The sequence below is a fragment of the Xiphophorus hellerii genome, chromosome 19 (assembly GCF_003331165.1).
Source record: "Xiphophorus hellerii strain 12219 chromosome 19, Xiphophorus_hellerii-4.1, whole genome shotgun sequence".
Lineage (NCBI taxonomy): Eukaryota > Metazoa > Chordata > Actinopteri > Cyprinodontiformes > Poeciliidae > Xiphophorus > Xiphophorus hellerii.
The window spans coordinates 16,536,745-16,563,638 of record NC_045690.1 but is presented as its reverse complement, the minus strand read 5'-3'; the positions used below and the strand labels follow the sequence as shown (position 1 = coordinate 16,563,638).

Here is a 26,894-nt window from a genome sequence, read left to right as displayed (position 1 = left end):
TAACAACAACATCCGCTGCAGCAAATGACTTTAAAAAATCTGACAGGATAGCATTCAATAAATTAACTTAAAATGCACATAAAATTGCACAACTTAAAGCATATGAAAGCATTGTTATCTGTCTGAACTGACAGGTGGGACAAAGTGAGCATTGGCCTGAGAAGTAGCCAAGAAGTCCAAGGAGAGCCTTTTTGGTTCATAGTCCATTTGGGAGAAGATACTTTGGTTACATGAAACCAACTTTGAAGTTTTTGGTCTACATGAAAACTATATGCAGCGGAAAACACTATCCTACAAACACAATCCTCAAACTAAAACATGGTGGCAACAGTCTGATTCTCCAAACTCTTTTCGTCAGCAAAGCCTGGGAAGCAGATAGAAAGATAAATCAAGCTAAACACAGGAAAATTATGGAAGAAAACCGTTCGGAGGCCTTTCAGAAGGTTTTATTCTTACAGAATTAAAAGCCCTAAACATACAGCTACAGCTACAATGGGATGATGTAAATCAAAATATAATGTTAGAATAGTCGGGTTAAAGACCAGATCCTAATGTAGCTGAGAATATGTGGCAGGACTTGAAAATGGATGTTCACAGATGCGTTCTATCCCATCTGACTGAGCTTCTACTGTTTAGCAAAAAAGAATAGCCAGAAATTTCAAGCTTCAGATATGCAAAGGTGGAAAGGACACATGCCAAAACCCTCGGAGCGGCAACTCCTGCAAAAGAGGATTTCAAAATGTTTGGGGAGAATGTGAATGCATGCCACACTATTCAGTTTTGAGAAAATTTTGAAAACAGTGTTTCCTTTTACTTTTACTTCCAAATTATTTGGTACTTTGTCTTGGACTATCATAAAGTTTCCCAAAACGTTACATAGAGGTTTGTGGTTATAACATGGAAGAAATCAAGTTGGGATTTACCATTTGTTCCCTTGGTGACGTGAGCTTTAATCAATGGAAATTAAGAATAATCTGGGTTCTGCTTTTTTTCTCTACAGAGTAAAGCCATGGCTGGCTCTTTAATTCTTCTTGGATGATTCAAACATTTTTATTGCATGATTTTTTTTTTTCTGTAAGGGGAGGGTGAGCTATTTAAAGAACAGGGGCTGAATTCACTGTGAATGTACAGCCAGCTTCTTTTTGAAGTTCATATGGTGCTGCGATGCACTGTGAGTCACTCATGACAGTGCAGACGGGGGTGGACTGTGTGTGTGTGTGTGTGCGTGTGCGTGGGGGTGTGCGTGTGCGGGGGGGGTGCGTGCATGTGTTCATCCGGGTGTTTTCTTTCTTTTCAGGGATATCTGATTTCTCTGTAGATTTAAAAAGAATAAAACAATAATTGTCAGGATAAACAAACCCAATCAAGACAAACATGAAAAGAAGTAGGCCTGTTTCAAAGATGGGGTAATGATCTTATGTGTAAACAGATTGATGAAGACCACTGGAAGCAGGATGCTGAGTTTAAAAAAAACAGCCCCAGAACAAAAAGTCCACTGTTTCACAGTCGAGGAACTTGACGGACCTTGAATCAGACTGCTGCTCGTCATCCTCTCTCACTTCCGTTATTCATGCATTCCCCATCTCCTTCCTTGTTTGTCATCCTGCATCTCCCTTCTTTTCTTAGCCATAACATCATAGTTCATGTCTGGGGGATGTGAGCCATTCCCTGCTCATCTTCCACTCTATCTTCCAGCACCACCAGAACCCACGTCAGACCTCATCCACTTCCATGCGGCTACTTTTCATCAGTGAAGTGCCTTCCTGGCCCAGATGCCACCAACCTGCTCCCACTGCGTACCGTTGAATGGAAGCAGCACACAGAGCAGGTTTAAACCATGCTTCCCTCCTCTTATAGGCGCCACCCCCTTGGCGCTAACAGAAGTGGTATGTTCCATAGCGAGGACTGCAGAAGTAGAGAGAGCACATTGTTTGTAATCTGGCATTGCAGAGGTCACTTCCTGACTCGTGCGTCTGCTCCTTTCTCTGCCCCCTCCTCCTCCTCCTTCTACTCCTCCCTGTGTGTCCATCAGTTTGGCTAAGAAGTCTTAGGCTTTTGGACAAACTCTGTCCTTCCTCTTTTGTGTAGGAATGCTTCGACATCTGAAAACAATCAAATAATCTGGGCACAATGCATCTCTTTATGGCGGGGTGCTGGTGGTTCCCAGATGAGCGGGAGGATTAAGGAGTGGAGCCCAACAGAGGAGGGGAGAAAGAGGGAGGAGGATGAGGCTAGACAGCTCTGGATGGGAGGAGGCTAAAGGAGGGGCCAGGCAGATTATTAGCAGAAAATTTGAATGAAAAGACATTTTGTAAATATGCAATTGCAGATACAATTGCTCTGGTATTTGGCTTTTGGCTTTTCTTTAAAATTTAAACATTTCCGATAATAAAATAAATTGTAATTTAAGATCAGTCGCAAAATGAATGTGAGTAATAAAACACTTTTACAACACTCACTCGAGTCTCAGTAGTCACACTGAGCCCTGATTGTTTCCAAGAAGTATAGAATTTAAAAAAATGACTTATAGGTGACCTATTATACTTCTTTTAACAGGTTAGGAAAGGCTATAAATTTTGCACATTTTTTTGCACAAAATCATTCTTAAAATCATTCACAGAAGAACCAAGAGTAACATGTAGTTTTAATCTATATACAACGTTTGAATTTTATTCTAACATTTCTACTTTCATGCATTGGTATCACCACCATTTTTCTTGCTTACACTTCTTTTGCCTCCTCCCCTCATGCAACATTGTGAATGTACAATGGAAACCATAGAAATCCAACAGAAAATAAAGATTGTGGTCCTCATTTTCTGCTTTTTGGATTTTGTGCATCATCTTTTCAAACATTACATCACAATCTCTGGTTAAAATTGGGATGCTACAGAATCTGAGCCCTGTTTTCACTCAAATGCCCAAGATGTATTATTTAGTATTTACAATTATCAAAAGTCAGAGTTGACCAAAGATTGAAAGTGGCCCTCACTTCTGGTTAAGCCCATCACCTAGCCTGGCAACAATATTGTTCATTTAAATTTGTTCAAATTTGTTATTATTATTAAGACCAAAGCATAATTCTGCCTTCATTGTGTTTTGTTTTCTGACACATAGGCGTTTTCATGAAGGCAAAAAAAAACAAACATGTGATCAGAGCACCCTCTATCACATATTTGCTGTGTCCCCTATATGACTTAAGACCAGATGGAAATTAGACTTGTTTTGGATTTTTTTCAGGAATGTTTTTCTTCTTGCCACCCTTCCATAAAGATCAGATTCATGTTGTGCATGAATAACAGCTGTCATGATGATAGATTTTCTCACCTGAGCTGTGGGTTCCTGCAAAGCTAACATGGGTCGCTTGGCAACTTTTACAAGGGGCTATGCAGTTAAGAAAGTAAAATTATCCTTTAAAGAAAGAAAACTTAAGATAGTCTTGATGCTAGTTTCGGCAGAATTAATCAGACTTTTCAAACTTTTTTGTCACCTGTAATCTTACATAAATAGACACATGACTGCACAAGTAAGCATGCCAAACTTCTTCTTCTTGCCCTGTCTCACATGCCGTTTCTTTTTTACCCCCATGAGAATTGTAAACAGTCATCTCTAACTTCCCCTCCAACATATTCATTAATCCCTTCTATCCTGTGGGGCTGGATGATGATTACAGGGAAGCCAACCAAAGCCGCCCAAATAAACACCCTCAGGCAGTAACAAAAGCCTGTCCACCTCACCCTAAACACAGCTTCCCTGGATAGATCAGGTTTCAATCAAACCCACGCACAACACACTAACAAAGGGAAGTAGCAGAGTCTGGAGCGGTGAAAAAGGCCACACTGACTGAAACTAATTTAGTTTCCCATTTTTTGCAGATCAGGTTTTTTCATATGGCTCAAATGGTTCAGTTAACATTTATTAACTAAATATATTACAAACTCAGGTGGAAGAGTTCTCACAATTGAGGCATAAGTAGATGCTTTTCTTACAACTTCGTCTTCAGCTGAAGATATTAGCCCTAGTGGGATAGGACTGAACAAGTTTATGCTTCTTCTTATTCCATTTCAAAACCAAAAACTGAGCTGTCATGGCATAAATATAATAAAATTTCTTCTTATTACATGTTATTATTTTTGTCTGTTTTTTTTTACTTTTTACTTTAAACTAAAGTAAAAAAAAAGGTAGAATTATCTTTATTTAACCACTAGGTTCAGACAACTTCCCATATGTTTAACTCTTGGTAACTCTCAGCTGAATCTACACCCATGCATAGGTGCAACTACAAGATTAATATTTTGTGCTTGACTCAGTCTTCTCAGATTTTTCACATGGTCTTTTGGAAAATGTTCTTGAAACAAAATCTTGTGAGATATACTTTCAAGTGACCTAAAAAAATAAAAAAAGAGAAAGATTTCAGAACTAGCATTAAGGAAACCTTCCTGTCAGAAAGTCAGAGGATGAAAGCAAGTATGTTGAACATCAAACATGCCTGAGAGCCCTCACTTCCTTCCTCTTCAGCCACTACACCTTTTTTACTCACCACCCTGCAATTAGACTGCCAAAAAGCTGCTTGCTTCCGAGGCTTGGCCTGCACTAATCATAGGTATGCATTGTTGTACTCGCCTGCCTGGTGTTTTAAAAATCAGCCTCTCTTGTTCAAGCCACACCTTTTGGTGAAGATTGCCAGGAGTCAGCTGTTGTTATCCAGATGGGTCTAATAAAGAGACAACTTGAGAGGCCTTAATGTGGAAACTGCAAAAGCTTTTTAAGGGAGAAACCCTGAGATCACACAACAAACCCTCGAGTTCATTAAATATGACTGAAAGTATGTAAATGAAGATAATGTTAGGAGTTGGAATCAGTTATCGTCATGCTTTCTTATTGAAAGTCCAGGGGTCTCATTACACAAAGTCACTATAGTTTCCGTCCATAGTTCAAAAACATGAATATCAGGTTAATTTGGGGATAGAATCTCAATACAAGTGTGGTTGTTTGTTCTGCATTCCTATATATAAAATATATATAAATCTGTTTATGTGGAACAATGCACTTCACGTTTGACCAGAAAAATTCAGATTTTGAGCTAAATAAAATCCAATACATTACTTAAAAAGATAGACAAAACAGTAAAATCAGAACCCTTTTTACATTTTCAGCAAAGTCTGGTGTACAGCTATACTGTACAGGGGCACACTCACTCTCTATTGTATGGATGTGCAAATAGCCAATAGAAAATTTGTTTGGGTTAAAAATGACTGAAGAATTTATTTGTTTGTTTTCTAATTCTTGTGGTGTCCGATGGTCTTGACCCGATGGGCAGAAAGCTGTATCAAAACTTCCACTGTTCGCTCCATACTTTTAATTTAGTATAGCACTGCACTTTGGCTGGCCTCTTCTAACACATAAATACTCTAACCATTCTATTATAGTTATGGTTGTATGTGTAAAGTTTCTATCCCACTGGAAGGTAAACCTTCACCCCAGTTTCAACTGTTCTGTAGCCTCTAAAAAGTTTTCTTTCAAGATTGCTCTCTGTATTAACCTTCCCATCATTATGTTATCCCATTATGTTAAGAATCTCCTGAACACAATGCTGCTGCCACCATGTTTCACTGTGGGGATGCTATGCGGGTTATGTGTAGTGTTTGTTTTCATCCACACATAACACTTTGTATCTATGCTGCCACCACCATACTTCATGATACGGATGGGCATGTTTGGGCTAATGTGCAATGTTTGTTTTCTACTTCACATAGAGTTTTGGATGTAGGTCATGAAGTTACGTTTTGATCTCATCTGACCAGAGCAATTGAATGTTAAAGTGCATGATTACCAATGTGCTGCATAGGAATTTTTAACTTTGAATTTGTCAAGTTGTGAAACATGCTGCAGTTCATAAGCTACAGTTGCTTATGAAAAAACTAAACAAGAGCCCGCATAGGTTCCATAGGTTTATAATTTAGAAGTGATTAAAAATGTTCTTTTTAAAAGTCAAGTAAAGTTCTGCTCTGAAAGAGGTTTGTGTTGAGATAAGTGAATCCCATTTTCCGTGGTTGCTTGTTGGAATCGGAATGCTAACTTGTTTACCGCCTTGAGGAGAACTGTGACTGATTGCACTTGGGAGTGAAGTCAAGGGATGTCTCTGTTAGCTAAACATCCTGTTGCCCTGTTTAAATACACTACATTGTGTGGTGTTAAGTGTGTGAAAAACACAGGAAATGCATGAGGGTCATCCACATTTGTGAGATGAGAAACCAGGCTGACTTCCTGAACTCTAAATACTCTAAAGGATAAAGGCATGCAAGTGGGAAAATTCATGGTCACTTGGTTTTTTCTGCTCCATTTTAGACAAAGAACACTTTATTTGGACTTGCAAGCCTGATCAGTCACAAATGCTAACCTAATTTAAAAAGGAAGAAATGAAGCAAAGAAGTCATGGTTTTTAAATAACAGAGTTAGTCCTCTGTTTCTTGATCACTCAGTGTGAGTCTCTCCACAGAGATACAGATTGTGCAAATACAAGCTTCTAAGCATTCATATCAAGCTGACATAAGTAATTTAGTAAGAGAAAAAAAACCACTGACAAACGATTCACCTTTGCTCTCAGAGAGTCAGCTGCAGAGCAGTAAACGCAGCTCAACAGAGAAAACGTAATCGAACAACAAAAAGGAAGTCCAAAATATGTGTCATAGCTGCACAAGTGAAGCTACTGCACGCATGGGTTGTCTGTATACAGCGACATGAAGGGTGCTTTATATGGTGGCAACATAAGGACGAGGCGAAAGCTGTAAGAAAGCCAGAGAAATACAAAGAAACTTCTCACACAACATGCTGTCTCTATGACAACAACACAGAATCATTTAGCCTGATCTCTTGGCTTTCCACAGAGCAGAGAAATCCAATAGCATTTAAGTCTTGCACAACCAAGCCACAGATTCACTCTGCAAAGCTTTTGACACATTTGCAAATAAGGTTCAGGGATCCATTCATGGATTTACACAGTAACTTCCAAGACACTTTTATGTAGGAAACATTTCTAAGGGTTTAGAAAGAGTAAACATTTTTATTACAGTAATACCTCTTTAGAGGTATTTGGTAAAGAAACATTAATGTATAGTGCAGTATTTTATTGATGTTGGAGTAAAAGAGAGTTAGGAATTCACCCAAAAGGGTTAATATAACAATTTGCACCCACTGGCGAAGAGCACCTATTGGCACAGTTCAATATCCATTATGGATATCGTGCATTTAAAACACAGCAAAACCTAAAGACATGAACTATTTACCAGTTACTCATGGATTGTATCACATTAAGTCAGAGGTACACATAGCACTATGCGATCTCTACTTGTAAGCATGTTATTTTAAGTCTAAATGCAAAAAATGCTGAGACGTACATTGCTATCAGTGTCTACTGATGATACCAGTTGGCAGATAATATGATACCAGTTGGCAGATAATAATGATTAAAAAAAAAATTAGTTTGTGATTAAGGCATGCAATTTAACATTCATGTTATTAAAACAGCAGTAAACCTTTTAAAGGGGCAGTATTATGTGTTTTCGAGGCACATATGGGCATTTTGTAGCACAATCAAGTAACTATGTTACCTTCAGTTGTTATAAAAATGCTCTCTACATATATCAAATATACAAAATTTTACTTTGATATTTGTGCTTTGAAACTGGGCCTCTGTCTCTTTAAAAACTCCTGCTCTTTCTGAAACCCCACCTTCAGGAAGTCATCGTAGCAGAGCTCCTAAATCAACCCTTTAACAATGTTTTTACCAGCCTTGAACTGCAAAGTAGCTTGTATGATGAGCTCAGCAGATTTCCAGTTCCACGAGGTGCTTGCTAATTGCTGCTGGCTAGTCTGAAGGAGATAGTGAGGGCAGGGGTGCTTTGTAAGGTGAAAGTTCGGGAACTAGCAGGGTTGCTTAGCCAAAGCTAAATGTAAACTGAAGCTCTTTCTCCATAATAACTTTTACAATCACAATTCTTATAACAGTTTTGAACTCTTACTAAGTTGATCTACTAACACATAACAGATCAAAATAAGTGAGTAGAGTAGAACACACCTTAAATATGTAAATTTGTCATTCTCAAAAGTAGTTCGCAGTTTAGACATGGAGAGGTAAACAATCTCCTAGAGTCACAACAGCTGGGATGGACTGCTGTGCTAGAAGTAAACCACGTGTGAGCGTTATGGGATGGAAAGGCCCACAACAGCACCTTCTGCTTGCTCAGATAACAAAGAATGAGGCATGCTTTCATGTCAGACTCTCCAAAAATTTTAACACAAAATAAATGTTGCTGGATTTGTTGTAAGTAGCTTTTTAAAAATAAATAATTAAATAAAACATTACTAGAGAGACTTGAACGTTTCCTATAAACTGTACAGCGACAAAGTCACTAAGTAAAATAGAAACAGTGAGTTTCCCTTGTTAAATGATAATTCATGTATAGATCAAGATAGGATAACTTTATCATCATTATTTAAGCATTTTAAATAAGAGAAACCTTTTATATCTGTTATACAGCTTTCTTTTACACTAACAATATGTTATATTTGTATACACTTATAACTCCACAAATGTGCAGGGTAGTTTCAGAACGCTTTATGGGTAACATGAGACATCATCGTATTTTAAACCATGCAACTCATAAATAAATTAGTCTTACTTTGGGTTCCGGCTCAATTCGTTCCTTTGCTAATTCCAAGTTTCATACCATGAGTTGGTGTTCTGTCACTTCCTATCACAATTTCGTACCAATAAACAACCTACTTTGAACCCAAGTACTTAAACCCTGGTGAATCACTTGATTATTCATTTATTAGTCAATGTTAAGCATTTCATGGTTTATGGTACTAAACTTCCCTCTGTAGGGTACAAACTCACATGTGGGAGACCAAACTATTTTGTACCAAAGAAAAAGAAAAGAGGACAAGATTGTCCTTAAGCATTCATACGTTGGGTACCTTTTCATACTTTATTTTTTTCCTGGAATGACATACAACCTCAAAAAACATTAGATGCCCATTTGGGACTTGAATAAATCTGAATCTGAAAAAGTTTCAAGAAATACTATTTTTAGAAACCATTTATACCCAACTGTCTCATGTAGAAAACTTGTCCCATGAATTAAATAATATTGTATTTTTGTAATTTCATATCTGATCTTTCTAGAGACAAAATTATGCATAAAAAAGTCGGATATTAAAAGTCTAATTCCAAGTCTAAGTCCCTTCATGCCAATGTGATACCAGACAGACATTTTCAGGTACCATGTTGTACCTAACTTTTTATGTACAAAATAGTCCTTCATTCATTCCAAGTACCACAATGTCATTTTGTTACATTGTGGTTTTGGTATTTTCATACTATAGTTTCCAGGTACTGTGCCAAGCCGTTTCAGGTACGAAATGGTATATATAAAAGTAATTCAGGTCCCTACCAGCCTTTTATAGAAACTTTTTTGTACCAGAAACATTTAGTAAAAAAAATACCAAGACATTAACAAATAGTGAGTGAAATGACCACTAACGTTTACAGAGCATATCTATCTATGCTCAGACCATACAGTACAGACCAAAAGTTTGGACACCAAACTTTTGGTCTGTACTGTATATATATATATATAAATAATTTCACTGATATATATGTCTTTACATAGCTTTAATCAATTGTTTCCGTGCAAACTTTAAGAAGTGGTGCGGGTGCGGTCGACCACGAGAAGACTGCATGAAGTAAAACAGAAAAAAAACAACAACAAAAAAACATTTTTGTGACTGAGGGCATACGTCAGCCCCAAGTCTTTCTCCTAATAATATTCTACTTCGCGTGGTATCACACAGACGCTTCCCTCCTATATCAATGCGTGATTGAAGGCAAACTTCTTTTGGGAAGTGTTGGGACTACTTTAGTGAACCCCCTTGCACATCAAAATTAGCTAATTGACCGCACAAGCATACAGAGGAAGGCGATTAAGTGTAATGCTAGTTACTCTTCAACAAGTCGGAACTTTCTATTTGCTAGGTGGGCATATTTTCTTGCAAGGGTGACATGTTTTCACTACGTCGCGGAAGGATCCGATTTTTCTCGAGCGAGGGTCTACACATCCGCCCAGTTTTCCGATGTTTCATCCCCCCTTTACCTCCCCTCCTCCTCCTCCGAGTTGAAAATGGAGTTCGATAAAAGCAGATGTCCACCAACTTTTCCTGGAAATTTCATGTCTGTATTTGATTGATTGTTCCCTGTGTATGCACACTGACAACAGACAATTTCTTTTTTTGTTTTGTTTGTTGGCTTCGGATGCCTTTACTGCAGAATACTCGGACACGTTGACGGAGCCGCCGCTGCACAGCGCTTTTTCAAGTGTCGTCCTGGAGCTGAAGTTGGGCGAATGGATGCTCGACGTAAATAACCTGCCAAACGTTCAAAAGTCTACGGCGATTTCTGCGTTTTCTCTCATTTTTTTTTTTGAAGGATCTATAAACACTCTTGCAAAGCGAGGATCTGCTGTGCGTTTGTTGAAGGAGGATGGTGCCGCTGGCTCATTTGTTGTGGTCGGATTTTACTTCCAGGGAGGATAAAATGAATCAACGGCTGTCATTCCTCCTCGCTGCTTTACACTAGTCCCAGCCAGCAGAGCTAAGCTAGCTTTCCCTCGGTGTTCTCGGGGACGCTCGGTTAGGCATGCCCCCTCTTTGTACAACGTTCATCCGACGTCCTTAATAAGGTTTATTCGTTTTTATGAAGGAAAATGGTGATTTTTGTGGTATTTTATCCCGCCGTCACTGCGTCGTCGATGCTATTGCTAGGATTTGGATCCTCGTGAGGAAAAAATGAGTGAAGATTCAACAAATACAAACAACGAGTGAGTACTTTTCACTTACATATGCACAGACGTATACATATATTCAAGTAGCATATATAAATACAGTTCAGATTAGTATTTAGGTACCTTTAGGTATTAATATGTGCTTTTACACGCCGTCCCAGTGACATTTCTGACTTTGCTGCGTTGGTATTTCATCATTATGCTTTGCCTTTTATAATACAGAATTTAACTTCTAATTGTTTATGGACTATTGGAAGAACAAGAGCACACATTTGTTATAATTGTAATAACATGTGTACATACGGAAACAATGCCATGCCTGCTCCGTGTTCTTGTTTTGACATATTTGACATCTACGATGGGAGAATTTTTATTAGGCCTCTGTATTGAAGCCACAGTAATGTTGGAATTATTCAATAAGGTGGAAAAATTATTTCTAAACTCATTTTTAGATAATAATAATAATAATAATAATAATAATAATGGTATTGTACTAATCGCCTCTTTAAATGTACGTATGTTTAGAGTAGACAAGTCAAGTCCAGTTTAAGTATACATTGAGATATCTGTCAGTCTGAGTACATCATGGACACACTGCGTTATATTGACAGTGTGGATCTGTGTGTAGCCAACTGCTGTCCGCCATGATTTCGGCACCTTCCCGTGCATTTAAATCCTGTATTTAATCCTTGAGCTTAAATCTAGTCTTTCATAACCAGTTATACATATCAAATTAAAACTATTCATGACTATGGCGACATTTATAAGAGAAGAAGATGACTTTTTTTTTTTCTCAATCGCACACATTTACATATCACGAACCCCATTCATAAAAACGCCGTGAAACGGCGATACATTCACGACCTATCAACGCGGTCCGCCGACACTGACTGTAATCTGTACATGTCGTGCTTTTCGTACACGTCGCACGCATTTCTGGTCGGGTTTAGCTATTGTTTTAATGGGTCCGATTCCCCCTCATGAGCGCTTGTTGACAGTCAGTGAGAAATATCTGCTTCGGGAGGTGCTGCGGTCACATGATCTCCTCCATTCATAAAGTACCTGCCTGCCCATTCACAGTACTGTACACTGTTTCGCATTGCATCGCCACCGACGATCGCATTTTTGGGTTAAATACTGCGCGGGCACATATAAACACAGAGGCAAAGGGTATATATATATATATATGACTGGCTCATAACGACATATAATCATTTTCCCCATCTCCGAGGATTTACTTTTTGCCACAGAGGGAGTAAAATGTCCTTTACAGCCATTTACATTGTCATGGTTAGATGACTGAAACACACCCATTTCTTCTCCAGTTTCTTATATCTGACCTTTGTGGTGCTGACTGATTTTAATGCATGGGGTTTTGTCCTTGAAGTGCACTTCTGTGATCTTATGTAACATTTGCCATGCTGTCCTTTTTTCACGTTATCCAGTGCAGAATTGACACATACTGTATGTGTTGATTAATTTAAATCTAATGTAGTATTTTTTGTTGTTTTGTCTTTTTATGTGTGATGCTACCAGATAAGATAAAACTTCTCATTGTGTTTGCCTGAAGACGAGAAAAAAAACCCAAACCTTTAAGCATTTGTAAAATTTTACCCGTCTCCTTAGAACAACATCAAGGATCCACAACAACCCCCACTGAGGGAATTTTTGCCGTGGGCTTATGTATTATCAGTGGGTTTTAAGTACAGTGCTGGGTTTGTTCCATGCTGCATGATGGCGGCAGCGAACATGATGAAGCGATCCGAACATTGTTGCTATGATTCCACCACCTTTCTGCCAGTGGTATGATTCATTGTAATGGAAGCTACAGAGTACGGAGTGAAGGTTGTCTTTCTTTTTTCTTTTTGAAGACGTTTCGGTTTTTCCCATTGCCCAGGTGTATTTAGATCTTGGAGGAAGTCAGTTGCTTATTTCTAAAAAAAGTCTTTCCCAATATACTCAGAATCCCTGAATAAATCTTGCTCAACTAACAGGTTGCTGACAAGTGTTAAGGAAAACATATTTTCTTTGACTGGCTAATTCTCATTATGTTGTAGAAGCAAATAGCTATAAATACCACAAGTAACAAAATACATAATCATAATTAGATTTGTGGACTTGTCATTTTAAACACTTTTTCACAACACAAAAGCCCTTGTGTCCACATTCTCTTAAAAACAGGAAGCAAGTCATGCATGAATGATTGCGTGTAATACGGATCTGGAGTGTCTGATGGGTCATTGTTGTACATAGAATACACTGTTTTCTTAGTTAAAAAAAATTAATGCGAGATGTGTGGCCACCTTGCTACAAAGATCATCTATGAAGCAATTGTGAAAGCTATGACAGATAGCTGAACAAGGAAGTCAGCCAGACCACTGAGGCAACTGTGCCTGTTAAGTTTTAAACTTGAAGTTTATCAGATGAAAAACAAAACATTGTTTAGTGTTTCTTTTTGTGTCCTCTCTCAGAACAAAACACCTGCTGATGCCCACATATAACATCAAATTAATAGCTGCACTCATTTAGCTTTAGCTGTAGCTCACTTTCTCCTCAGTGTCTGAGCCAATTACAGGAGAAAACATTTGGCTGCAGCTGCCACCTGATTCTGTAGTATGTATAAATAGCTAAACCCTCACTAGTGATTATATCTGATTATATGGAGAAAAGTGAGACTGGTAACCATCTCACAGCTGACTAATATAAAGCAGGCTGTTTTGGTGGCACAGTTGGAAGGAACGTGCTGATGTGACTTTACACATCAGTGTAACAATGCCAGTCAGAAAAGGAGCAGAACTTGTCTATCTGAATATGACTAGTATTTTAGTGTTTACAGTGGTTCCCAACCCTAGTTCTCAGGCCTACAAGTTTTAGATGTAACTTTGTTCCAGCACACCTGAGTTATATCATTGCCTGACCTCCTCTGCATGCCGTCCAGTACCTGTTAATCAACCTTGGTATTTAAGTCAGGCATCTGGCAGCAAGGGATACCTAAAACATGAAGGACGGGGGAGAACCAGAGTTGGGAATAATTTTAAAAAACAGCTTTTATCTACCACTGTGGTGAATTAAAGACAGATTAGGCTAGTCACAGAGATTTGATAAATCTCTGGGTCCAGTTTGTTAGTCCTGCTTCTATCAGACATAATTTCCTTTGACTTCCTCCTTCTTACCAGACAAATCACCATAAAAATCTCTTCTTAATGGACTCGAATTGGACATTGTGTTGTGCATTGATGCCCAACTTTGGCATTCAAAGAGTCATCACCAGTCTTTGACTTTTGGCTGTGGTCCACTACCTTTTTCTCACTTTTTGTTTGTTTTGTATTACAAGCTTTACCTCTAAAAAAGTATACAGTCTCTCATGAATGTGTGTACTAAAAAAAAATCACTTTTCATGTGAAAACTGAAGATGTGACACTGATACAATGTAAAATAATGTCTACAGGTTGTATAACTGTAGCAGCCATCTATGTCTAAACTACTGGCAACAAAAGTGAGTACCCCCCTAAGTGAAAAGGGGGATGTCAGCCAGTTGTTGTTTAGACCTTACATTGCACACTGCATCAAATTGGTCGTCATGGCTTCATGGGGCTGCATAAATACTGCCAGCTGTGGGGAACTACAGTTCATCGAGGGAACCATGGATGCCAACATATACTGTTGAAGCAAAGCTTGAGCTCCTCTCTTCAGAAACTGGTCCAGAGGGCGGTATTCCAACATGATAATGAGTTCAAACATACCTCTAAGACAGCCACTGTCTTACTAAAGAAACTGAGAGTAAAGTTTCTGGATTGGCCAAGCATGTCTAAACCCTATTCCTTAAAGGTGGAGGAATGCAAGGTCTCTAAAGTCCAGCAGCTTCATGACGTCATCATGGGGAAGTGGAAGAGGAATCCGGAGCAATCTGTGAAGCTCTAGTGAACTTCCTGCCCAAGAGAGATGTAGCAGTTCTAAAAAATAATAGTGGCCGCAAAAAACATGAAATCTGGAGCACAGTTTGGAGATTCTAACATAGGGGTGTCTTCACTTTTGAAAGATGTTATCTTGAGGGTTTCAGCCAATTTACTTTTATACAAGCAGAATACAAGCAATAACTACACTGTATCAAAATAGTGTTATTCAATGAAAACATAAAATATTATCCAAAAATGCAAGGAGTGTACTCACTTTTGTGAGATACTGTATGTGTCTTTTAAGCTTGCAGTCTTCATAAATGGATTTTAAAATTGCCTCAGGATTCAAGCAGCGATGGCCGTGAGGTAGTTTTGTCTAAAAGATGGTTGGGTAAACCAAGCTGTTGTAGACACACAGCACAGCCTTTGTTGAGAACATGTTCCTTGGCCTTGGTGCAGTGGTGTTCACAAAACTGAAATTACACAAAGAGCTCATAAAGCCTTGTGAGATTCTGGTTTGTGTCTTGTTCGGCATGTGTGGAGAGTTCCCCTCTTTAATACCAAATAGATTCTTGCCAGTCTGCACCTTCAGACGGATATTGCAGATATTTTACATGCCCTCATACATTTTTGTTTTTTCCTTAGAGAATGTCAGTTGACTGACACATACACTGGGTATGGCCTCATTGTTTGCGATTCCTGCCATATTGTCTTTTGCCAGTCAGGTGATCTTCAGTCTGCTTTCTCTGTCCGCTTCCTATCTGTGTGATTGATTTGAAAGCTCAGTGTTCCAGCTGCCTATGTGGGTGTCTTGATCTTATCACACATGAGCTGTTTTCACTCCCTTTAGTTTTGCAGAGCTTCCCAAAAACATTCTTCCCAAGCAACCCCCATCATGTCTCAAAACGACAAGGGTATATGACTTCTTCAGTTGTTAGCATGCTTTATGGCCTGGGTAATGACTCATTCTGTGAAGCTCATGGCAAGCTAAATATTGCATTTACCTTTCAATAGTCAGTGAATTTTGCAGTTATTTCAGTTTCTTGAACATGCCCTCCATTTGGTGACAGGATGAGATTTTGATGATATGACCTTGATTAAAAATACTCTTTCACTTTATCAAATTATTTAAATATTTTAAACTGAAATGTAATAGCATGATATGCATGCTTTTATTTAAATGCTGATCTTTGGTTTACAGTTAAAATCTAACAGTTATAGCTTTTCTGATTTTGATTCAGAAACTTGACTCAATGACTGTCTTTCAAATACAGTCATTCTTTTCTGTTTTTAAGCATGATAACATCATGATTGTGGCTGTTTATTAAAATTGTAGCTTTTTGAAACCTCAGTACACATCCATGCCTGTAACAGCTTTAGTCATTTTAACTGGTTGAATATAAGTTACAGACACATCTTACCCCAGGGCAATCTCTTTTGAGCTGAACACTCAAACACGTCTTTGGTTTTGCTTCTGTTTTCTTTTGAGGAAGAGTTGGTTGTGATGAATGTGGTTCACAGGAGCTAACAAAATATTTCATTTGACAAACCTGAGGTTGCGTATAACAACAGTGCCTGCATGATATATCCTCAGTGTTTTTTTTCCCTTCACAGGCAGTTAAAACCTCACTTTATCTCATAAGGGTTAACATTTGTAATCAGCATTGTTTGTTTTTTTATGGACTAACTCTGTGACCCAGTATTGTAGTGGCAAACTATTGTGCTGTGAAGTATGGTTAGTTTTTTATATGAATCTACAGATGTCTTGTGATGTCTGTGGTTGGGACGCATCATCAAAATGAAACCTGTCTTGCGTTGTAATGGACTCTTCCATCCCCGTGGTCAGATTAAGGCTTGGATCTTCTGTATTTTAAACCTAGCCTACTTCCTTCTTATTATTTTCATTTCCTCTTCAAGTATTTTAGGAGCATGCATTAAGTGGAACAAAATGTCAGTAGCGAATTAGAAAAGTACTTTTCTTAAAAGATGAATGAATTGTGTGGAGTTAGTAGTCTACTCTACACCACACGTGGACTTGAGTTGTATGTGAGTGTGTCTGCATCATAGCATCTACTGTACATAGCAGGAGGCTTGTCTTTATTTCTTTGTCCAGTCGGGCCTCTGATGCTCACAGACCATATCTTAATGCCTTTAAGAATTGCTTGTAGCACAAAGTGACTGAATTGTAGATATTGTTTTCAGTCGTACTGCATGCAGGAGCAAGAAGGCTTGGCCTTGTTGGGAACTCTTTTCTGCAGCTGGGCTAAGATGGTTCTTTCCTGTTGAGCCACAGACATAAAAGGGCACAGATGTAAATCCTAAACCTTGTGTCTTTGATTGAGTTTCCAAACGCTTTGAAAACAGGAAGGGGTTTCTGTGTATGTGTCTTTGCGCGTACACGTATACACACAGCTGCACATGTTCTTGCGTCTTTATTTTTATAGAAGCATTTGCCATGTGTGCTTCTGGAAAAGATAAGGTCTGATCCTGGATTGGTGAATGTAAGAAAAAGTAATAGCTGTTATATAAAATTTAAAACCTTGCCAAAATTTCAACAAAAGATAAGTGTTCAAGCCTGTATTTTCATCTGCCCTGTAAATGTCTGATCAGATTTTGACTATATTTAGTTCTCGATTGGTTACTAAAGTTGTTTCCTGACTCATCAAATTGCAAGACATTTCCTGCTTGAATGAGATGTCTTTGTCCAGAATGGTCAACTATAGCGTTGAATATTTGACTGTACTTATGTAACTATACTCTCATCATCTTCGTTTTATAGCTTGTCTTGGCAGTTCATAGGCCACCATCTCAGTGTGATGGCTGATCATTCCTAAGTAGCTTCAAAAGATATACTGACTGTTTTTTTTCCCGCAGCTACATGGCCCGGTCCTGTGGGACTGCTTTCACATCAAAGGCGAGCAGAGAAGCCGCTGCAGTTGAATTTTGTGGTTCCTCTTTTTGTAATGGCAAGCGTAAGGTTTTAATTTACCGAATGCTTGTGGTTCGAATTAAGATCCTCTCAATATGCAGCTTTGATGAATGTTTGAGAATAGCTTTCTGGCATTTGATACACATATGGGATTCTTTTTAGATTTATAGTGTGCCACGGGGCAGCGGGAGTTGGAACTGTGATGTCGGGATAGCAGGCCCAGTCCAGCAATGGACGGTTTGATTTGAAAATTATTGTTCAAGATGTCATCCCGATGAGATCTCATGACGATTGTCCAGTTTCCATATGGAATGCAGGTTAATTTGGCATGGAAAGATTGTCTGCCATAGACACTACCAAAACTACCATTAACATTTAGGTTTTGCTGTGTCGTGCAGCAGCAGCAGATTAGGCTTGTGTGTTTTTTTGTTTGTTTTTTTCCCTTTTTTTCTTAGTCAGTTGGTAGCTAAGCTGAATGTTCTTGTGAGGGGAGATGAGTCACCAGCAGCCTGAGGTGTTGAGAAGAGATAGGGCAAATTTTTCTTTCACTTCTCTTTCTATAACCAGCGGATTAGTTTTCACTGCAGCTAGTGTAAGCAAGCTTGTGTTGCCTGCTTAGTGTTCACACTTCTATCTGCTTTTATTAATGACCAACAGACAGCCTCTTCAAAACTACTTTATTAATGGCCAACAGACAACCTCTTCAAAAGTACTTTTACTATGAATGTATATTGCAGCTTGCACAGCTAACCATAAACCATACTGGTTTTTGTCTTCTGTGTGTCTTCTTTTAGTTTGCATTTGGTTCTTTAAACTGGGACTGAGACTAATTAGTTTGCTTGTTTACACCATTCAGATTAGATGCACGGGTGGAATACATGGCCAGGTTCCATGTTTTATTTTTATCATTAAGATAACATTAATGATAAAAACACATTTCATTACAGTAGAAGCAATATTGCTTACTTCTTTTTAATACATTTCTTATATCTACTTAAATAAGAAATGTCATGTCTACAGTAATGTCATGTCTATGTAAGGTTACATGAATCTACAAGGCTTGGGGCCGCTGTGAAATTCTCACGGTTTAATAACCTTGAGTAAAAATACAACAGTTTCCCAACAGTGACACACAAAGTGTATCTTGAATGTATCACCAGATCTAATTGAATATATTTAGAACAGAAAAGCAACAGTCATTACTGCTGCAGTTAAAGTAATTCAACATATTAATTATTATGGTCATATTAATGTTATCTAAAGTCCTTATTTACTGTTTTTTTTTTACTGTAAAGTATAAACTTAAACATCTAGAGGAAAGCGTTTATTGAGCAGAATATTCTGCCTTATATTACTCTATTATTAGGGTAACACAAGCATAAAAAGCAAAAGTCAGCCGATGTCGTATATGATATTTATTGCTGATATATTAGACACATTGTTTTTTGGCGGGTGTGCAAAATAAAACTTTTTAAACAATCTGACAATGTGCATCTCTAAGATTATTTGATTAAATATTGTGCTATGCTTGGGTAATCGACCTGCATTTGCCTACTTAGCTGATATGTAGCTTGGCAGTTGTGTTCAGAAAATGTGACCTCAATGAGAGTGATGGGTTTTCTGTCTCATGACTATTTGCATTCCTTGCGAAGGATTTCCAAACATTGGAAAAATACATACTCCATGGAGGTCTGCGCATACTCAAAGTGGACTCAAAGCCCCCAACCAGCTCATCAAACTTGTCAGTATCCATTCAGATTGTAGGAAATGAAGGAAATTGCCATGAGAAATGTAGGCAATTGGTATGGTTGACTATGAATCTCAGCTTTCTGCAGACAGTGTGAACACACTGCAAGGCTCACAGAGTACGCAAAGTATGGATGAGTAAGTGGGAGTCTTCAGCAAGAAAGGTGGAGAAGCTTCTTTTCAGCCAGCTGACTGGCAGCCAGCAGCAACATGTAGAGGAGACCAAACATCCCCAATTTGCTTTCTAATATCTCATTAAATAAATTGTAATAGCAGTAAAGGTATGGTGGAACTGTAGGTTTTTAAAAACCTTGATATGCCCACTTATACTCTAAAAGTAAATATGTCCATAATATGAAATCAGTCAGAAATACATAATTATATAAATATCATTGTGTTTTGACATAACTGTTGAAGATAGCGTTATTTTCTTTTAGGCAAAGAGAATGAGTCACAGCCAAAGTAGCTTTTGACGTAGAAATCCATGTTTTACCTACTTTACTGGTAATAGCTTTTTCTTTCTGCGGATAATCTATAGAATCGGATTGGGATAAGTAGCTTGTGTTTATTTTCTCCAATGATATTTTAATGATGTTTTTTTTGTTTGTTTGTTTTCTTTTTTGGCCGTCTGTTAAAAAGTTCAACGAGCCAAAGTGGTCTAGCAGACCTTGACTGAGCTTCACAGCCTTCCTCAGGTTTTGATTTGAGGAAAAGATGGGGAGGAAAAGGGGTGATGGAGGAAGAAAAAGAGATGGGGGGGTGGGGAGGGGAGGCAGCTTTTCTGTTCTTTTCAGATGCTAATGAAAGGACGAATGGTTTTCCAGCTTTTAGCTTGCAAAGTGTGTCTCCCTTGCAGCATGCTCTGCTGCCTGGACATTGTGGGAGGACAAAACTCCAGGCCCGGGATCCAATAACGTGAAATTTCAGCAGAGAAGCGGCCATTGTGTACAAAGAGGCAGCCGGGGAGGGCCTGTGTGGAAGAAGAGGGGGAGGAGATGGAGTGGAGGGAAGGGAGGGTGACTTGGCGAGCAACCAGGGGTCTGACTACATCCTTTCTCTTTCCCCTTTCCTCCTCCTCTTCTTCGCTCTCTTCATCTTCCCTTCTTCGCCACCCTCTTGCCCACCCTGTCCCCCAGAACCCTCCAGCCCTTCAACCCTCTGTGCTCCTCTTCACCACTCCCCTTTGGGTTGGAAAACCCAAGACTGAGACGGGAGCAGAGCATAATTGCATGCTGGAGCCCAGTGAGCCATGGGCCGGAGCAGCAGACAAACGGTCACTTTGTCCACTTAGGAAATGGTTGTCCCAGGATCCCCCTTCTCCACCACACACTGGAGAAAGTGGCCTCAGGGCCCATGTCTCCCTGATCACATCCTTCTCCAGCAAATCTATATTTATATTTACTACTTTGCTTTTTTATTATTGGTTAATTATAAGAAATACAACTGTGGTGCTTTTTTGTGTCTTAGAATAGTTTAACTAGTTTGTAACTTTGCCTCAGTTGGAATTTTGAAAAATATTTCTTTTTGTGATGATTTCCAAGACTTGTTTTTGCTTTTAGAAATTTATATAAATATTCACACATAAGTTTTCACATACCACACTCGACATTTGATTTTCTTCACACTTTTGCCTGATTTTCAGTGATGATTTTTCTGTATAGTTTAAAAATCTGTACTTTATTACAATACTTTATTTATTTCTTTTTCTTAAGTTTTCCTTCAGACATACGCGCGATCCTTATTTACAGTTGCCTCTCCCTGTCCTCCTCGGCTTCAGTCTCATCACCCCCTCGGTTTTCTTTTCCCCTTGCTTTGCACGGAAATGAAGTCAGTCATCCAGCAGAATAACTTGGAATAATTCAGAATTGGGGGCTCCTTTCTTTCATCCTGCCCCACTCCCTCCCTCCCACCCCCTTTTTTCTCTTGCATGCCAAAGCCAGCTGATCTGCTTCCGCTCACAATTGTGTGTCCAGTTGACTGTGTGCTCTCAGCAAGGGGCGTGGAGGCCGGCTTTTGTCTCCACCATCCCTCGATGAGCTGTGAATGTGCACAGGGTGGACTGATAGATGCATGCAGAGCACTGTGCGTTTTAGGAAACCAAGTTCACCGACTAAAGAGACAGCTTTATAAAGTTAAAATGTGTTGTTTGTAGAATTGTGGCACACATCCTACAGATTAAACTCTTTAAGTAATAAAGAATGCTTTGCTTTTAAAAGTTTTATTTAAGAGGATCCGCATATCTGTTGTCCGGTTAACTTCCTCTCACGATTCCCCCTCCCCTCAGAGTGTCATGGTTGCTGGCATGTGTATGATGGGAGGCCTGAAGGGTCAGGCCCTGGTCATTGTGCTCTGGTCATGGCTGACTGACACCACCGCCTGCCTTCTGTTCACCCCAGGGACCCCTGTCTGACTGACAGCCCCTTCTGCACCCAGCACCCGCATCCATTTATTAGTGTCCGTAGAGGGGTGTTAGAGTAGCAGCAGCAGCATATCCCAATCACTGCCTGCTGTGGTGCCCCAAAACCTTATTTTTCATGATTGAACGAAGTTCTCTTGGACCGTTTCTTTGTCACTCAAGTCATTAGATATCATCAGAATGGGGTGTTTTCTATGTGTGGTTATTAAAGGGAAGTTTGTTGAGGTTTTCCTGTTTTCTGAGTTTCCCATGACTAGTTGCTGTCAAATAAGCCCCGGGGCAACACATTTAACCTATCTAGGCGTTTAACTGGTGGTACATTTTCAACTTTTGAAAATTTATTAAAAAGGCTTATGATTAGAAATATAAAATTTGGTAAATGTTTTTTCAGTTGGGTCCAAATCTAAAGACATCTGGGCATGTCTATATTTAGTATTTCAAATATGTCCAGTTTTCAATCTCTTTTTTTGACCTGCTGATGCAGATCTTGGTCAAGTTTCTCTAAAAACTGTAATAAACTTTGTCAAAATGTTTTTTTTTCCTTCCTGCCATGAGAAGTCAAATATTTATAGTAGGATATCGTAGGTGACGCAGCACCATAGAGAAAGAGATGATGCACTGTAAGGTAAGGACTTAGTCATTTGAAAATATTTTAGAGTTAACATTTTAGCCTGAATAAAATAATGTTCATCATTGGCTGTAAATTCCTATGTTATTCCTTAGATCAAAATACTACTACAATGACAGCACTACACAATTTTTGTTTCCGGGGATTTTTGTTCTAAAAATGTAAGGGCAAAAAAAAAGAAAAACCTCCTTCTTATCCTTTGGCACTGCCGTTTTGGTTTAAGGAGCTAATTTAATTTTATGAAAAACATTTTTACTGCAAAGTCAACATTTTTAAGTTTGAAGCTGAAAAACGTAACAGAAATGACCTTGGAGGAGACAATTTTCACAGAATTTCTTTTTACCAATCCCAAGCTCAAAATGTAATATAATTGCCTTGCTGATAACAGTCAGTGATAGTTACTGATCTCCGTTTCTTTGCAGAGCTTTCTTTGATTTCCATCCGAATAAATATTTCACAAACAATACTATCAAACATTCCTTTAGAGAACATGTTGCTACATCGTTTCCCAGTGCAAAATATAGAGAAATACATTGTTGTTGGCTTGTATTGCTAACTGTGGTTAGCCTGCACAAAAAGCAAAAGAGTTTTCCAACTTGTACCAACTAGAACACGGTTAATTTGGTGTTTTTATGTTATTCCCACGGTTTCCTGGGTCAATTTCACCATTCGTTTTCTTATGAGACGTCTCTGATGACGCAAAGATCAGTGTGCTTGAACAGCTCATCCTTTTAGCTGTTGCTGCTAATTATCTCAACATCAAAATGTGAAAGGGCAAAATGACTTGCAAAGTCTTATATTGTTGCAACCTGAATGAACGTCCGACATTCCTCAGTAAAAAAAATGTTCACTTTAACAACGTCTCGCCCTTTTTGCAATTTTTCTGACTTAATTTGTAAACACTTCACTGACAAGGAAATGAACTCACTTGCAGTGAGTTCTTCAACATACTGTACTTTCCATGTTGAAGAACAATGTGGTTAGTGTGACCTTGTGTGGTGCATCTGACATCTTGATACATGTATGTATTGTCAATTAGCTACAATAAAGCCTCAAATTATGTCACCTATAACTCCACATATAGCTGTCTATTTTTTGCTAGGTTTATGCTGTTTTCAAGCTTCTTAGGGAAATATTAGATTTTGTAGTTCCTCATTTCTCTTCTTGCTATCTCTTTTTGTGCAAATCATTCGTCCGTATTTTAATGTGCAGCATACTCAATGATTTGCTGCATTTCTTTGGCTGCAAAGCAGTGAGTTCAAACACACAGCTAAACTCTAGAAAGTACAGAAAGCCCTGCTTGATTCACATTATTTATATAGCTAATTAGTTTCTGTGTTGTCAATTTTGTTAGTACTGTAGATTAAATTATTGACTTGAACAATAGAACAGATTTAAATTGGATAAATAAACAAGATGAGACAAAATTTCCTGTCATAGTCTGCTTGTGTTTCTAAGTAATGTCAATTGTTGGATTTTTATACAACTTTTAACAGAAAGTTTTGTCTGGGATGTTGGTTCTCCTAAAGGTACCACTCTTTTCTCAGTTTCTCAACATATACTTGTATTCCTATAGCAATTTAAAAACACAGGTTTCTATAATTTTTTATTTTAAAAGAATATCTATTGCAGTATCATTCAGTTCAGTATATCAAGGACAAATCGCTTTAATATTATGAATAGAAAAAGTAATGTTTAGAACTGCTTGTTTCAAAGTCTTTTTGATAAATATGACTGGGTGTCCCAGTTTTATTTCAGAATGGTACACTTGTCTATTAATGACCAAATAGAAATAATCCCCTTCCTCTTGAAGATGGTGAGCGTTTGATTTTGCCAGTGGGATCTTTTATTATGTTTTTATAAATGTTGTGCTCTTGTGTTCTTGGTGCCAAGAGCTTTCACATGAAGGCAGATACGGTCACTGGGAGTGAAAATCCTCTCGCTTGGTGTCTGATTCACATTTGGCCTCTGCTCGTGACATTCTTTACAAACGCTTCACATTCTGACATCATGTTTGCTGGTTAAACTGACCGGAGAACAGTTTGTCACAGGAAGTCATCTGTTCGCAAACATCTTGAGTTATTTTCTGCTTGGTTTGGTAATCTTCCTCGTCTTTAATGTATTACTAGCCCTCAACACGCCTTGACCTTTGTCATTTCCGATGGCCCTGTTCACTGTTACCTCATCAGGGAACGATCTGACTAAAGGTGAGAAAACAAGAGGAGCAAAGTCAAACTTAATCTTTGATTTTTAAATGAGCAGTTATTGGAATAGATATCAAACAAACTGTTTTACTCTTACCATACACAGCGTTTCATTAAGTCCTTTATGGCGGTTGTTGTGCTTTTAACTTTTCACTTGATTTATTGATTTAGCCTGAAAAACCACCAATCTTCAGTTTACTTACAACTATTTATTTACTAGGACAGAAAACCTGCTGTTTGTTAGCAGAATTTTATGTTAAGAAGTTTTGAGAAATGATAAAACACATTCAGCTTTTCCTTCAAGGGTGTAATCCTTTTCACCTGCTTCAAAAATCTTAAAAGTAGATCATAAGTAAGATGGCGTCAGAACACAAACCATGCCACTTTCCGAACACACTATGATTAACATTGAGCTGCATTTCTATCAGAACATGTTGGTGTTGGTTATTAACGCTGGTCAGAGTTGCAGTCCACAGAAATCCCTCAATAGAAATATACTGTATATACTTTTTGTTGCTTTATATGTTGGATGAACTGGGATGTATTGTTACTTAGTGTAGATACTCAGACTGAATATTTATATCTGCTTAAACTCCAAGAAAATCGAAATCAAATTAAGAGAAAAACCTTTTAGTGTACATCTCATTTGTTTTAAGTCTGACTACATATGTCAACTGTGTTACTTCATGTAAGCTGTTGGATTTTTATTGGTGTTTAATTGAAGTATATGCATATGAAAGTATTGTCTTAAAAGGTTTATTTTGTGATTCAAAGGGGAGATGGGAGTATAATGTACTATCTAGTTTAAAAACCTCTGCTTTCAATGAAATGTTTGGTTTCAGCTGTGGCCAGAGACTGAACATGACCACATGGTCAGTCACCCTCTGGCTGGGGTTAAAGATACACTGACAACTTCAGACAGCTTTTAGCCTGTTATGAAAGATGACACAATGAATTTAGGAACATTATTGTTGTCATTTTCTCTTTATTTCCTATGTGTTCCTTGAATATGTTACATCTATAATGCTCAAATGGAGTTGATTTGTTACTAAAAAACACTTCTGATGCAGAATTTAGGCAAATCTGCTCTCCGAGATTTTTAAGTAAACACATTCTTGATGTAAAAAATACTTCTTTTTTTTGTGTGTTAAAATGACTAGCCAAAAATGCTTTGTAAACCAAACTCATTATAGATGTAGTTTGTCACCTATAGAACATGTCCCGGTCAAATGTTTGTTTTACTGTTTTGTTGTAAAACTCCATCAAAAACAATGTTCACGTTTATCTGACTCTGGCGACATCATATGTGGCAACATTTGGCCCTAATAGAACGCAACGGTTTGAGACGACAACCAAGTCAGACTGGAGTGGAATTCAATATTTCAGAGTTACGTGGAAATCTGTGAAATGTTGCTTGTCCACCAAAATATTCACTGAAGGCTCGACTCTTGAACCTTTAGTGACGTCATAAAAAAACAAAACTGAATTTTATGTTTTTATGTTTATCATTTTGTGAAATATTGCTGTGGAAATCTACCCTTTATTATCCAGCTGTGTCTTTATTGCACCTGTCACTGTACTTGGTTACATCACAGCAAATATAGTATAATGCATAATACTTTTTTGACTAGTTTTTAGCTAATGATAAATCGGTCAGTCTCAAACCTGTGCTATTGTTGTCAGTATCCAAATGTAAACTAGAACCTTATATGTTCTTTGGGAAGATTCTCATCCTAGTCTTAGGTTTAGTACAAATAGTATGTCAGCTAAAGCTATGGGATCTAGGTGATGCAAACAAGGGAATAAATGCAGCAAATTTGTAAATATCACTTGTTTTGCACAGTGCAGCTAACTCCATTTCTTTTCATTCTTTTTCCCCCTACTTGTCTTCTTCCCTCGCTCTCATGCAGTGACAGTTATGCGCGTGTGAGAGCAGTGGTCATGACTCGGGATGACTCCAGCGGTGGGTGGCTTCCCTTGGGGGGTGGAGGACTTAGCTGTGTCACCGTCTACAAGGTCAGCCGGGCAGAGGACAACAACAGCACCCACAGCGGAGGCAGCGGAGGAAGCGGCAGTAACCTCAGCCCCTGTAGTTCCACTCCCAGTCCGAGTCCCAGTCCCACCGCTGTGGAGTTTCACATCAGGGGCGAAAGACTTAAAGACAAACTGGTGAGAGAAAGCCTACACCATGAATTCACTGCATTACATAAAATCATATTAATGGTATGCAGGCAG

The 26,894-nt window shown here is 38.4% G+C and overlaps 1 protein-coding gene across 1 annotated transcript in view; it reads left to right on the top strand.

The window, feature by feature from the left end:
* Positions 1 to 10,126: 10,126 nt before the first annotated feature.
* spred1 (sprouty related EVH1 domain containing 1) overlaps positions 10,127 to 26,894 on the top strand; it is a 39,895-nt gene continuing 23,127 nt past the window's right edge. Inside the window, exons 1-2 of the mRNA XM_032548272.1 lie at positions 10,127 to 10,876; positions 26,570 to 26,828. Coding sequence (XP_032404163.1) covers positions 10,845 to 10,876; positions 26,570 to 26,828 — 291 coding nt within the window. The 5' untranslated portion in view covers positions 10,127 to 10,844. The remainder of the gene's footprint in view (positions 10,877 to 26,569; positions 26,829 to 26,894) is intronic.